This window comes from Rattus rattus, chromosome 10 (assembly GCF_011064425.1).
Source record: "Rattus rattus isolate New Zealand chromosome 10, Rrattus_CSIRO_v1, whole genome shotgun sequence".
NCBI classification, from domain to species: Eukaryota; Metazoa; Chordata; class Mammalia; order Rodentia; family Muridae; genus Rattus; species Rattus rattus.
This window is the reverse complement of record NC_046163.1, coordinates 52,963,262-52,977,976: the sequence shown is the minus strand read 5'-3', so window position 1 is coordinate 52,977,976 and position 14,715 is coordinate 52,963,262. Positions and strand designations below refer to the sequence as shown.

Below are 14,715 nucleotides of genomic sequence, written 5' to 3'. Positions count from 1 at the left end.
TGCAACCTGCTAAGTTTCTTTCATGTTGATTTTGTGTATATGATTTTGAGGCAGCCCTAGTGGATAGATCTACAATCTAACTCCTAAGCCTCAGGGAACTTCACTGAAGAAGGAGGAGAAAGATTATAAGAACCAGAAGTCCAGGAATTGTGTTTTGATATTGCGTCTCCTAGAAATGATAGGGAAGCTGTAACTATGAAACCTCACTAATATGGCTGATTTAAAAAGGCCTGAAAAACAACAACACTAACAGAAATGACCCCACGCTTCTGCCTTGCCAGGTGAGTGTCATGCTATAGGGAGGCTGTGGGACACTGCTCCTGGGGTGGGACAGCCAGAGCTGATTCGGGGATCCCCAGGGCCTGCAAAGGGCCATCGGGTTCTCAGACTCTTAGACACCCCAGACACCAATGGGAACTGCAGAAGAGTAGAGAATGGAGTGGATACTCCAATGGAGGCATCAGGGAAAGGACTGAAGATGCTGAAGGGGCCTTATCTGACATCAATGGAAGGAGAGGCCCTTGGTCCTGTGAAAGCTTGATGCCCCAGTGTAGAGGAATGTTAGGGTGGTGAGGCAGGAGTGGGTGGGTGGTGAGAGGAGCAGGGTAAGGTGAGATGGAATGGGGGTTTACAAGGGGAAACCAGGAAAGAGGATAACATTGAAATGTAAATAAATGAAATATCCTACTAAAAAAAAAGAAAAGATAAAGAAAAGGAACATACTTGCTATGTTAAATTTTTTTGCAGTGTGGTGGTTTAAATATCCTTGGCCTAGGGAGTGGCACTATTTGGAGGTCTAGCCTTGTTGGAGGAAGTGTGTCCTTGTGGGGCTGGGCTTTCAGAGCTTCTTTTTATGCTGGAGGATGCCAGTCCTCTGCCTTCAGAATAGGATGTTGAACTCTCAGCTCCTCCTGCACCATTACCTGCCTGGGTGCTACTGTGATCCTACCTCTGAACCTTGTCTTGGTCATGTTGCCTCTTTACAGCAGTAAAAGCTTAACTAAGACATACAGGTTAAAGACAATAGACATTTTGGCTATAGATATGTCCCAAACATGATGCATTTAAATTTCTTTTTTTTTTTTTTTCTTTTTTTTTCCGGGGCTGGGGCTCGAACCCAGGACCTTGCGCTTCTTAGGCAAGCGCTCTACCACTGAGCTAAATCCCCAACCCATGATGCATTTAAACTAAGAGAGGCAATACAAATAGTAATGTTAATAAACTCGTATGTGTGACTATTTTAACCTATCATTTGATTTATCTTCATAAACATGTTACATAAACCTAGAATTAAAATTACTCAAATAATGTTCATGTAAATTTTCATGCACCATTCCCCAGTTTACATACATTCCAACATGTGTGCGTGTGCGCGGGCAAACACACACACACAGACACACAGACACACACACACACACACACACAAATCTTCCTTTCATTGGAGTCACAGAATTTGACACAAAAAACAAACTAAGGAAAAATTTTAATAATCTAGAGTTTTCTGAGTTTTTATTAAGATCTATTACTATTCTTCTGTCATGTCAGTTGTACAATGTTTCTGTTTTTATGTTGGAATTAAAAAAATTGGATGTTATTTTCCTCTTGTTTCCTTTTTACAGTTTACTTTGTTAAAATTATTAAGTGCATTTTGGTCAAATACCTTTTTTATTAATTATTCTATTTATTTATAATTCAAATGAGATCCCCCTTCACTGTTACCCCTTCACAACTGCCCATCCCATCCCCTGTCTCCCCTCTCCTCGATGAGGGTGCTCCTCCACCATTCGCCCACTCCTGCCTCTTGGTCAAATATCTTAATTTCATAATTACCTGTTCACATTTGCTTTTCAATATTGTCACCATAGAGACTACAAAATTTTTCCTTACATATGTTCTACTTTCCTCAAATCATAGACTGTGTAAATACTTGTATGTGGTTTATTTACATGCGAAGTGTTGAATGGTTTCCCCTATTCTCCAAAGGTAGAACTCCTTTTGATGCAACAGTATTAAATAGTTATTGTTAAAAAATAGCACTGGAGGAGAGAATGATCAAAAAAATCACTGTAATAAACTGGAAATTCTAAAGTAATTAATAAAATATTGTTAAAATGCATAAAAATGTCAGTAATCATTGATTAGTATGATGGCAATATTTTATGAAGTGTCTTTTGTGTGTATAGATGCATATACTCACATTTTCACAAAGAGGTGCTGGTTTTTCAATATGTATTTCCTGTTAGAAATAGCTAAGTCCAACTAGATCTATTGCAAACTTTCCAGAAATATTTAGCATTCGTGTCATCTCTCAGTCCAGCAGTCACACTGATGTTCTCCCTTCTGCTTTTTCCTTCTTTATGAGTCACACAGGATGCCCCAACGTTGGCAGAATCTTCATATTGGGGGGGAGTTCTTCTCATGGTAGTTGAAAGAAGATAAATTGGAAAATATCCTGACCACGCCTAGAAAACATCTAGGGCAGATTGGGTGAAAGTATCAGTCATGTGCTCATCGATCTCACCTTTCCATAGAGGTCACAGAGCAAAGGCTCCAAGACTCCTATGGGAAGTCAATCAGTTTATTAGACCAGCAGAAATAGCCTGATGTTATTCTTTAATGTAACTGTTTTTCATGATCTTTCTAAGAGCATTTTTCATATCCTTATTTCTGAGGTTAAATTCGATAGGACTGAGGAATGGGGTAATTATGGTATATGGAAGAGCTGTGAGTGTGTCATTTCTTCTTGAGGCTTCTGGCTTTATAAAACAACAGATGCAAAACGAAAGCGGATGATGACCACAGTGAGATGTGAGGCACAGATGGAAATTTCTTTTTGCTTATTCTCAGCTGGAGAAAATTTGAGACACAAGAAAGGACAAGCACATAAGTTAAGAGTCTGAGCAAAAAGGTCCCCAACAACACTGATGTCAGTCAAGAAGATGAATAAGATTGTACTCACCAGGTCCAGCATTGATATTGGTGATACACTGAATTCTGTGACGTGACTGTCTATGCAGTACAGTAACTGCCTTCATATGGCAGAAGTGTCTGATGAGCTTAAGTATGTGGAAAGACACCATGGATACTAGTGCCAGTTGTATAAAAATAGCTCAAGAATCCTCCAACCCAAGCAGAGGCAACATTGGTCATCAGAAGAGCATATCTCAGAGGGTTGCAGATGCCCAGGAAGCAGTCATACCCCATCAAGGTGAGAAGGACACAGTATGTTCCACCACGGCCCAGGAAGAAACACATCTGAAAGCCACAGCCTGTGACTGAAATGTGGCTCTCCTTGTCCAGCAAATTCACCAACATCTTGGGGATGATAGTCAGGGTATAGTAGGTCTCAGAGAAGGATAGTAACTGAGGAAGATGCAAATAAAGGCATGGAGAGATCTGTTGACCCAAGTCAAACCTGGGTTGACCAGGTTGCCTTCAAGAGTGAAGCATATGTAAGCAAAAGAAGACCAAAAGGGGAAGGTCTGTACATGTGGGTAAGCTGAAAAACCTACGAGAATGAATTTCTTCACGATTGTTTGGTTGATCACCATTGCCTTGGTTCTTGAAATGTGAAAACAAAAGATCAAATAAATCTTCAATCTTTCTTTCTTTAATATATTCAAATGAAATTCATGGTGTGAATACAATGGATCGTAATATTACAACACACAATCAATTTTCTATTCAGTTTAGCAAAAGTTAGCCAAGTATGTAGATGATTCGATTTCCTAATTATTCTTTTCTTCAGGAACTCATTACTAATGATATGATTATGTCCAGAGGAATCATTCTGGCCTATTTAAAACATTTTGTTAGCTGGTAATTTAATGTTGGTGAAATACTGCAATTGGTATTCAGTTGAACGAGCTTCAGATACATTAGCTGAGCTACATTTGAATAAGACTCCACACTGACATATACTAAATGAGTTTGTAGCCAGAGGAAATTTCTCAGTTGATAGCACATTTGCTGAACAAGCACAAGCACTGTAGTTTAAAATCTAGCACCAAAAAAAAAAAAAAATCTGGGAAGCCTTCATCGCAGCTCTGAAGATGCAGAGAAGGATCACTGAGGCAATTGGCTAGCCAGGCTCTTTGGAACTAGCAGTGTCTCACCCCAGCAGAGACTCTACCTCGGTCAATGGACTAGAGAATGAGGATGACACTCAATGTCAGCTTTGGGCCTTCCTGTGTGTGTCCAATAATGTGCATGTCCATACATGACCACCTATACATATATGTGAAAACTCATATTCACACATAAACATGAAAATCGTAATATAAAATAAAAGAACCTGCTGAAGGATAAAGGGACAGAGTTAGGTCTAACACAGACATTCTTCAATAACAAATGGCTTATAAATACTCATAGAGTAAAGACAAAGAGTGGTTTATAAGTAGTTTGAAGAATAAACATAGGCAATGGCTTACAACTGTCAGAGAAACCTGAAGTAATTTTTCATATTGAAGAAGATATCTAGATCCAAACTTATTAAATTAATGTCTTAAAACTTGCTTTGTTTTCAATGCTCTGTGAAGAAGGAAACATGGAAGAAAATGCCCGAGCATTCAATTTGAAAATAGTTATCTCATAATAACTCAGCCATAGAAGGGATTTATATACTTCTGTTGCTGCACCATCAAGACTCAGGATATATCACAGAAGAGGATGCGAACAATGCAAGAACTGAATGATGGGAAGAATGCTTTAGTTTCCTGCCTTATGAACATTATATGATAACCACAGTCATGGTCTCACACCTGCAGAAGATCTAAATCCCAGCACATATAGAGATTATGATTTTTAGATCTGATTACGTTCTGACTATTCATTGGCAGTAAATAGTTTCTGGAAGAGGGAAAATTCCTTCTTTAGTGAGTATTTGGCCACTGGTAGGTTTTTCATGTTCCAGTGAGAATACACATGCAATGTGGGAGTTCTAACTGGATTTAGTGGACTATCAATAAAGAAAGATGAGGGAGAGGGTTGGGATCTATGTGTGGGGAGTTGGAATGTAAAAATGGGGAAGACAACAATCATACCTCATTGCATATTTTAGATATATGCAATATTTAAAAAGTTTCAAAAAAGAATGCCTTAGGATTCTCAGGCTTAGTAATGGTAAGAACATGTGGGGTGATATCGACACCTAATACAGGCAGTCATGCACATTTCCTGAATATTTAAATCATCATTAAAAAAGAGACAAAGGCTGCAAAATCACTGTGTCTATTCTTTAGTAACTCTGATCTATTTAATCTCATCCTCCCCTGACTACCACAACATGATGCCTGTCTTTATAATTAATATATTCAATTTTTTATTATACAAAGCTACTTTTCCTGTCTTGCAAGTCAAAACATTTGACAAGTAGTATTTATGGAGTCTGCATGTCCCCAAATTCTTCAAATGTTTATTGATTTTTCACTTCACTGCATAAATATGAAGAGTGAAAGACAGCTGTGATCTGTGTAGGACGGCTGAGATTAATTTGTTTTGGAAATAATTATATCTAGGAAGTGGCATATTTATAACTGGAATCATACTGTTTTGTCTCTACCTCTCCATTTTTTCACTCCCCAGTATTTTCTTTTCAATAATGTGACTATGATAATTATTTCTGTATTTCTCAAGGTGATACTGCAGAAAACTTTAGGAAGATAGGAATCCCTAATAAGTCTGGACAAGTTAAGGATCAGAAAAAAAATCTATAAGCAGTGTCCGCTTTACTTTTTTACTATTGTGAGTTTTGCCGAGGTAGGGTAACAGAATTCCCACAGTGCTTAGATTAAATCAGGTTAAATTAGCTTATGGCGGAATCTGTCTTGCCATTGTCCGAAGAGGCAAAGACAAACAATATAAACACAAAAGTGGCTCCAAAGGTAACATAGGACCCCGTGGACTCCACTGTCTTTGTTTTTTGATTCTTTTGTGTTTTTCCACCTGCTTCATTCTGTCCATGCCACACATGAACATGTTCTAAGTTCCCTGTTCTCATTCATTTTCTTTTTCTTAAGTTGCAAATGATTATCTCTCAGTTAGAAGGTAGGTTTCTGATCCCTGATCCCTCCTCTCTCCATATATATATGGAGATATTCTCTGACTCTTTAGGTAGCAACCCTGTAAGAAAGTCATTTTAGGTATTTAAAATAAGAAGGTAAACTTACTTCATTGAATGAAGTAAGAAAACACTAGCAAAAGGAATGTTGTTATTTTTGGTATCTTTAGAGAAAATCATGATTCTTCTATAACATATTATGAATGTACAAGCAAATGTCATTTTTCATTAAACATGTAGTCACCTACAACACAATCATAAGATGGCTGTCGTTTTCAAAGTTGTCATTGATATTAGAAGCATTTGAAATGCAAATATAGGTATGGTGGTTCAAGCCTGTCATCCTGTAATTGTAGCCCTCAGGAGGCTAAAGCTGGAAGGTTGCTTGAATTCATGGTCTGCCTGGGATGAACAGTAAGTACTATGTCAGCACTGGCTAAAGTGTAATAAAATGGTTTATTCCTAAAAGAACTGGAGAGATGAGTCAGCAGTTAAAAGCGCTATTTGCTATCCCTAAGGACCCCTGTTCAGTTCCCAGCACCCACATGAGGCAACTCACAAGTGCGGATAACTCTGGCCCTGGTTACTGTATCCCATCTCTTATTTACCTGTTTCTGAAGTTGTCACTAAATTGAGTGTTCCCAGTTACATTTGTGTTATCAGTCTACAGACTAGAGAATTGCAGACTCTCTTCAACATCAATAGGAGATAATGAGTAGGGAAAGCAGGCAGTGCTACCCCAGATAGTTACTTTCTGTGGTGACAGTTAATTATGCATAAAGGAGAGCCATCAGATCTAGAATATTTTTCTACCTCTCACCTAATAAAATTCCAAAACCAAGTCATTGTCACAAGCATACTCTGACAGACATTCTTCATAAATTTTTTGGGTCAGTAGTTATTTTCCTGCACAATTGAGAACTGGCCTACTGTGCCTTCATACTCCTCATTCCTAGGAGACTTAGGGCTATGCTCATAGATCCCTAGGAGTTTCCATTGCCCTAGGTTTCTAGCTTATCCCTGAGGTACCTTGCTCCATTCCAGTTGTGTCTCTCAATACTCTCCCCTTCTGTCCTTCCCAACATTCATCTCTTCTCTTCCTAACCTTACAACTAATCCCCTCCCTGTATCTCATCATATGTAAATTCTATGTCCAATTCTCAGTGAGATTCATGCCTCCCCTCTAGGAGCCCTCCTTGTTACTTAGCTTCTTTTGGTCTGTGGATGCTAACATGGTTATCCTTTATTTATAGCTAATATACACATATCAGTGAGCATGTACCATGTTTGTCTGCCTGCATCTGAATTATCTCACTCAGGATAAATTTTTTTTTTACTTTCAACCATCTGTCAGGAAATTTCATGGTGTTGTTGATTTTAATAGCTGAGTAATAAGCTCATTGTGAAAACGTACCACATTTTCTTTATTCATTTTTTTTGGTTGAGGGATGTCTAGATTGTTTCCACTTTTTGGATATTATGAATGAAGCTGCTATGAACAAGGTTAAGCAAGTGTCCTGGTGGCAGGATGGAGCATCTTTTGGGTACATGCTCAGGAGTGATATGTCTGGGTTTTGAGATAGAGAGTCTCAACTTTCTGAGAATTGACATTTCAAATGTTACCCCCTTTCTTTGCAGACTTATATTTTGTCATACAGGTCATTTACTTCCTTCATTAGAACTAAACAAAGATGTTTCATATTATTTGTGGCAAAGTTTGTTAATTTCCTGATTTCTTTCTCTGTCAGTTTATCATTTGTATATAAGAGAGTTACTGATTTTTAAGTTAATTTTGTATGCAACCTCTCTGCTGAAGATATTTATAAGCTATAGAAGTTTCCTTATGTATTTTTTGGTATAACTTATATATGCTATCATATTATTTGTAAATACTATTTCTTTGATTTATTTCTTTCTCATTTCTATCTCATTAATGTCTTTTGTTGTCTTATTGTCCTAGCTAAAATTTCAAGTACCATATTTAATAGATATATAGAGAGTAAACACACTATTTTTGTCCTAATTTTAGTGGGATTACGTTGTGTCTCTCCATTTAATTTAATGTTGCCTATTGGCTTGCTGTATATTGCTTTTATTGTGTTTATGTTTATGCCTTTCATTGTTGATCTCTATAAGATTTTTAACATGAAGTGTATTAGATTTTATTAAAGGTTGTGTTAGTCTCTAAGGAAATGATCATGATTTTTCCTTTCAATTTGTTTATATTGTGGGTTATATAAACAGATTTTTCCCAGTTTCATCAGTTTTTTTCTTTTTATTAAATTTACTTATTTATTTATTCACTTTATATCCCAATATTACCCCCTCTCCTGCCATATTTCCTCACACAGAGCTTCCCCAATTCCACCCTTTCCTCCTCCTTTGAGAGGGAGTAACCCCCTCTATGAATCATTCCACCCACAGCCCCAGCACATCAGGTTGCTATAGAGCCAGAGCCTGCTGGTCAGTCAATGTGAAAACCAAGAATGGGGAAGTGAGGAACATCAGAAAGAAGAGATATGGAAGGGTTTCAGGTCAGTGACACACTAGCGGTGAATGTATATTCTCAGTGTCTTTAATGGAAAGGAATAGAATACATGAGCAATTCCATTTAACTGAACGATGACCACAAAATATTTATGGTACACGGTACCTATGTTTGACTAATCCCACTTTCTTCAGGCTTGGAAGTCTCTCAATTATGTATGCATAAGTGGAGGAATTTGGCTATAACATGTCAATTAAAAGCAGAAAGAGATGTAGGGAGACTCATTCATAATTAATCACAAGCAAGAAGTCAGCCAAAGTTAACTCTGGATGTGCTTCCCACACGTCCAACATTTTTTTTATTTAATATTTATTTTTATTTTTATTTTTCTTAAATATTTTATGTATTTACATTTCAAATGTTATCCCCTATCCCTCTTCCCCTGTATTACTCCCCCTCCCCCTGCTACTGTGAGGAAGCTCCACCTCCCATCCACCCACTCCCACCTCAAGACCCTGGCATTCCTTTTCATTGGGAATATGAGCCTCCACAGGACCAAGGGCTTTTCCTCCTATTGATGCTGAACAAAGTCATCCTCTGCTACATATGTGGCTGGAGTCATGGATTTAAAATCTATGTAAATCAAAGCTGTCTTAGCTATTGATATAGAAAGTTTCTGCCTATCTTAGGTGTCCCCTCAAGAGGTATGGACCTTTCCTGTCATTGGTACATGAATACTGGCTTTCATACCCTGTCTTAGATTGATCCACTTCTAAGAGAACCTTATCTGACTTTCTTATCTATTAGATTGTCATACTTTATCATTCATGGAGCAGAAAGTTGTGCCTGCCTTAGGTTGCCATTTGAAAACATAGCTCTCACCCGTCATTGGCACTTAAATAATCTTGTATCTGTGGCCTGGCTTAGGTTGAGAAGGTTTTAAAGACAATCTTACCTGTTATTGACTAGCACCTTCTGCTAGGGAACATGTTGGAGCTTGAATTTATATGACTATGCTTTGACATCTGTAAAAGTCCTACGAAAAGAACAGATAATAGACATGCCATAAAATGATTACAAAGCCAAAGTCTTGGTACACCCAATGAGAAAGACATAAATGAGGACCATGAGGGAAAATGGCCTGTAACATTTTCTGAATATGATTTTCAATGCTAACAGCAGCAAAAGACAAAGGCTTTGTATTTCTTAAACTGTCAACATTGTTAGGGAGGACAATAAAGTGTTAGTATTATGCCCTATATCTTGAAGATGCCTTTTTACTCTGGTTGAATTATTCTGACTCTCATTATACATTTTTGGAGTTATACAAATCCATAGTTATTGGACATGACATTCCAAATGGCTTCTGACTTTCATTTCTTGTATCTCATCTTCCATGATCTGCACTGTATCATATAATGTATCCATTCTTAGTTCTACCTGTCTATCCAAATTCTCTTCCATGCCCAGGGCATTGGTTACATTTTCTCAAGATGATTGGCAAAATTAGCTCTTTGTACCTTTCGTGCTAAAGCTAATGCAGAAATAGTAGCAATGTCTATAAGAGTTATGAGAGTTACCTTGCTTAAATGTTCAAAATGCTATTTGGGAGTCAAATATCTCAACATTACAGCAATTTCATTTGAATTTCCTTGCTACAGAGAATAAAGAATTAAATTTCTAATATCAAATATTCCACAAATCACTGATCATGTAGGTATTGGTATCTTATTTATTCACTGGAATGTCTTAAAGAGTTCCTCTATACTTAGAAGTTAGTATTTAGAAATGAAATAATGCCAGAGTCATGAATAGGGTACTGTTAAAATATTTATTAATCAGTCATCAGTGTGCCATGAATACTTGAAATGTTGGTCTGTGCGATTGTGAGTGTATATAAACTATGCATATCTATGTTTGCACAAATAGCTGGTATTTAGGCTTTACAAGATAAATCTACAAGAATTAGTTTTTCTACTGGAAATTCTAACCAAAGGCATTAGAAACTATGCCAGAAAAATCACAGAAATTAATTGGCAGAATCCCCATACCAGTAGAACAAAGGGGAATAGAGAGATTGTATAACTTCCTGAGCAAAATTAGAAAATACCTGAAAAAGCTCTTCTGAAACCCAAATTGGTTGTTCCTATAACCAAGCCATTCTATAGAGGTGACATAGCAAATTCTCCACTGAATAATGAAGAAATAATGTATTAACAGTAACAGCCTAAGATTATTTTTTCATGATTACTGTCTTTCTCATGATCTTTCTAAAAGCATTCTTCATATCTTTATTTCTGAGTGTGAATATGATGGGACTGAGGAACGGGGTAATGATAGTATATGGAACAGCTATGAGTGTGTCATCTCCCCCAGAGTTTTCTGGCTTCATGTAAACAATAGATGCAAAACCAAAGTGGATGATGACCACAGTGAGGTGTGAGGCACAGGTGGAAAATGCCTTTTGTTTGCCCTCAGCTGAAGGGATCTTGAGGACAGACGAAAGGATGAACACATAGGTCAGGAGGATGAGCAAGAATGTACCCAGCAAACCAGATGCGGACATCAGTGTTACAATGAATTCTGTGAAGTTACTGTCTGTGCACGACAGCCTCAGAACTGCCCTCATATGGCAGAAAAAGTGTCTGATGAGGTTAGGTATGCAGAAAGGCACCCTGAATATCAGTGTTGTTTCGATTAGAGAAATAAAAAAGCCTCCAACCCAAGCAGAGGCCACAAGTTGTCCACATGCAACATTGGTCATCAGAAGAGGATATCTGAGCGGGTTGCAGATGGCCAGAAAGCGGTCATACCCCATAAAAGTGAGAAGGATACAGTTTGTTCCTCCAATTCCAAGGAAGAAACACATCTGCAAGCCACAGCCTGTGATTGAAATGTGGCTGTCCTTGTCCAGCAGATCCACCAGCATCTTGGGGATGATAGTCAGGGTATAGCAGGTCTCAGAGAAGGATAGAGCACTGAGAAAGAAATACATTGGGGTGTGGAGAGATCTGTCCACCCATGTCAAACCCATGATGGCTAGGTTGCCTGCAAGGGTGAACATATACAGGCAAAAGAAGATCACAAAGAGAGAGGTCTGTACATGTGAGTAAGCTGAGAAGCCTACAAGAATGAATTCCTTTAAGATTGTTTGGTTGATCATCATTGCTTGGGGTTCTGAAATGTGAAAGCACAAATAAATTTTTGATTCTCATATTTTTTAATTTATTCAAATAAAATGTATGGTATGAGCACAACACATCATAAGGTTACACTCAATTTTCCATTCAGTTTAACAAAACTCATCCAGGTATGTAAAGGATATGATTTCCTAGTTATGCCTCTATTCCTATATAATGACTCTTAAGTAAAGTCTGAAACTTGATTTTCTAGTAATTTTGGGACTAGGCTTGGGTAATGACAAACATACTGAAAATATCTGCAGTCATTGTTCCTACTTGAAGAAAAAATCAAGGTCTTAAGTCATTAAATCAAACACACACACACACACACACAGAGAGAGAGAGAGAGAGAGAGAGAGAGAGAGAGAGAGAGAGAGAGAGAGAGAGAGAGACAGAGGGAGAGCTGGATGGACATTAGGATGCTCAGGATTCTTAGGCTTCACAAGAGTTATCTAGAGGTCCAAGATTAATAAAGATTCTGTATGTAAGCTTGAAACAGGAGGCAACTGAGATTATGACTATTTTTAAATGGCAAGCTAATCACCCAAAGACAAATGCTGTGATGTCTCCATGTGAATTCTTCAGTAATTCTTCATCTATTTAATCTCATTTCCCCAACTTCCGCAGCATGATGCTTGTCTATATAATTGATATATTCAGCTTCCTATTAGGAAGAGCTATTTTTCTGGTCTCACATTTCAACATATTTGATAACTAGTACTTATGAAGCCTATATTTCCCCAAATTCTTTCAAATGTTTATCCATTTTTCACTTCATTGCATAAATATGAGGAGCACACGACAGCTGTGATCCATGTAGGACAGCTGAGATTAACTTTCTTTTGAAATAATTCTATCTAGGAAGTGGCATATTTGTAACTGGAATCACATTGTTTGTCAACATTCTTTCTACTTTCCAATATTTTCCCCTTCAAGAATGTGACCGTGATCATTAAGCCTCTACTTCTCAAGGTGACTTTCAAGGTGACATTTAAGAAGACAAGAACATATTTGAACAAGTGTCCTTATGAGACAGTGTAGGATCTTTGGATGGAGCTTGGGGAGCCTTCTTGAAGAGGTGAATGAAAGATTGAGGAACTTGAAGAGGACAGAAACTTCACAGAAAGACCAACACACCCTTGAGACCAGTAGGGCCTCCCCAAAACTGAATCACCAACCAAAGAGCAAACCTGGGTTGGACCTATCCCACCCATATATATATTATGATGTACGGCTTGGTCTTTATGCGGGTCCCCTGGCAACTGGAGTGTGTGGTGTCCCAGACCCTGTTGCCTGTCCGTGGATCCTGTTCCCCTAACTGGTCCACTTTGTCTGAACTCAGTGGTAAGGGATGCACCTAGTCCTGCAGTTACTCATTATGCCAGTGTTAGGTGATACCCCCTCTTCTTAGAGACAGGGGACTGGCAAGGGCAAGTAATTTTAAGATGTAAAATGGATTTATTTATCCATTGTTTATTTACAAATTAATGGAAAACAACAACAGTGAAGACAATTGCTTCCAATAAGTGCAAAGATAAGCTAAGGCTAAGACATGACTAATATGGAAATAGTGTCTGTTTTATTTTTTCACTACTGTGATTTTGAACATGTAGAATAACAGAATTTCCATAGTGCTTAAATTTATTTCAGGCTCCATTAATTTTCTTATGGAAGAACCTGTCTTGCTATTGTCAGAAGAGGCATAGCAATATATTGTCAACATATAAGCAGTAACAGGGAGAATGTACAACTCTGCGGACTCCACCTTATAGCTTCCTTTCATTCTCTTTTTTTTTTTTATAGAAAAACACTTATATGTTTCTTTGATTCTTCTGTCTTCTTAAAATTGCTTAGATCATTCTGCATTCCCTGGCTTCCATGGACAGCATTCTGAAAATTTCCTTGCTTTTTCCTTCTACTTTTCTTTAGTCTCCTTGTCTCAGTATCTTAGTCTATGTAAATACCCATTTCTCTGTTTGTTTGGCTAAGGTTATGCATGATATTGGTACTTTTATTCTTTTTGGAAATGAGGGCTTTCTTTGTGAGTTATTTGTTATAAGGCTCTTTAATATTGAATTCACTGTCATGTGATTCTTCCTGATCTCAAAATTTGCTTTTAAGTAATTCTTCTACTTCCTCTCTGATTAGTTCTCTGTAGTATTCAGGGCTTTCGTCCCACTCTCCCAAGGAGAATTAAATCCTACTAGAGCCCTTCCATTTTCCCTAAGACACAGAAACACATTTTTTCCAACAATAGACGGAACATTTCTTACATATTTATTCCATCTTTCTTATACACCAAAGCACTTATACTTTCACTTTCCAGCAACTCTACAATAAATTCAACTCTAAGTATTCTAAATCCAAAGGGTTCAGGTACTGTCTCAATGATATCATAGAGCATACTTACAAGACAAGAAGCTGGTTTAGTTTCTGTGTCTTTAGAACAAACCCTGGGATTTTTCCATAACATAGTATGTACAAGTAAATGTTAGATTTCATTCAACATGTTTGACCTCATTCTATAATACACTCGGGGTAGGTGTTGTTTGTAAGGCCGTTCTTATTTTGTAAGTATTTTGAGACGAAAACCCAGGCATTATAGTTTGTATGTGTCGACAGGAGGGTTGTGTGAGTTCAAAGCCCGTCTAGGCTCAACAGTGAGTTTCAGGATAGGACGGATAGAAGAAAGCACAGCAGTGTGAAGTCCTGTCTTTTTTTTTTTTTTTCACCATGGCTTGAGAGATGGCTCAGTGCTTTTGAGCATTTGCTGCTCCTCCGTACGTCCATTCCTGTTCCTACCACTCATGTTATGCACTGTGCAAATTCCTATAAGAATTGCTCCAGCAGATCTGATACACTCTGGATTCCTTTGGGTTGAACTACATACCCATGACCTAAAACACACAAACACACACACACACACACACACACACACACACACACACACACACCATAAAAATAAAAATAAAATTTAAAAATTAAAA

General features: G+C 37.7%; 1 protein-coding gene and 1 pseudogene across 1 annotated transcript; both read right to left on the bottom strand.

The window, feature by feature from the left end:
- Window positions 1-2,606: 2,606 nt before the first annotated feature.
- LOC116910922 lies at window positions 2,607-3,551 on the bottom strand (annotated as a pseudogene).
- A 7,228-nt stretch (window positions 3,552-10,779) lies between these two features.
- LOC116911797 (olfactory receptor 10X1-like) lies at window positions 10,780-11,742 on the bottom strand. The gene has a single exon (XM_032915799.1). The coding sequence runs from the start codon at window positions 11,710-11,712 to the stop codon at window positions 10,780-10,782; it is 933 nt and encodes a 310-aa protein (XP_032771690.1). The 5' UTR covers window positions 11,713-11,742.
- Between the last annotated feature and the right edge of the window lie 2,973 nt (window positions 11,743-14,715).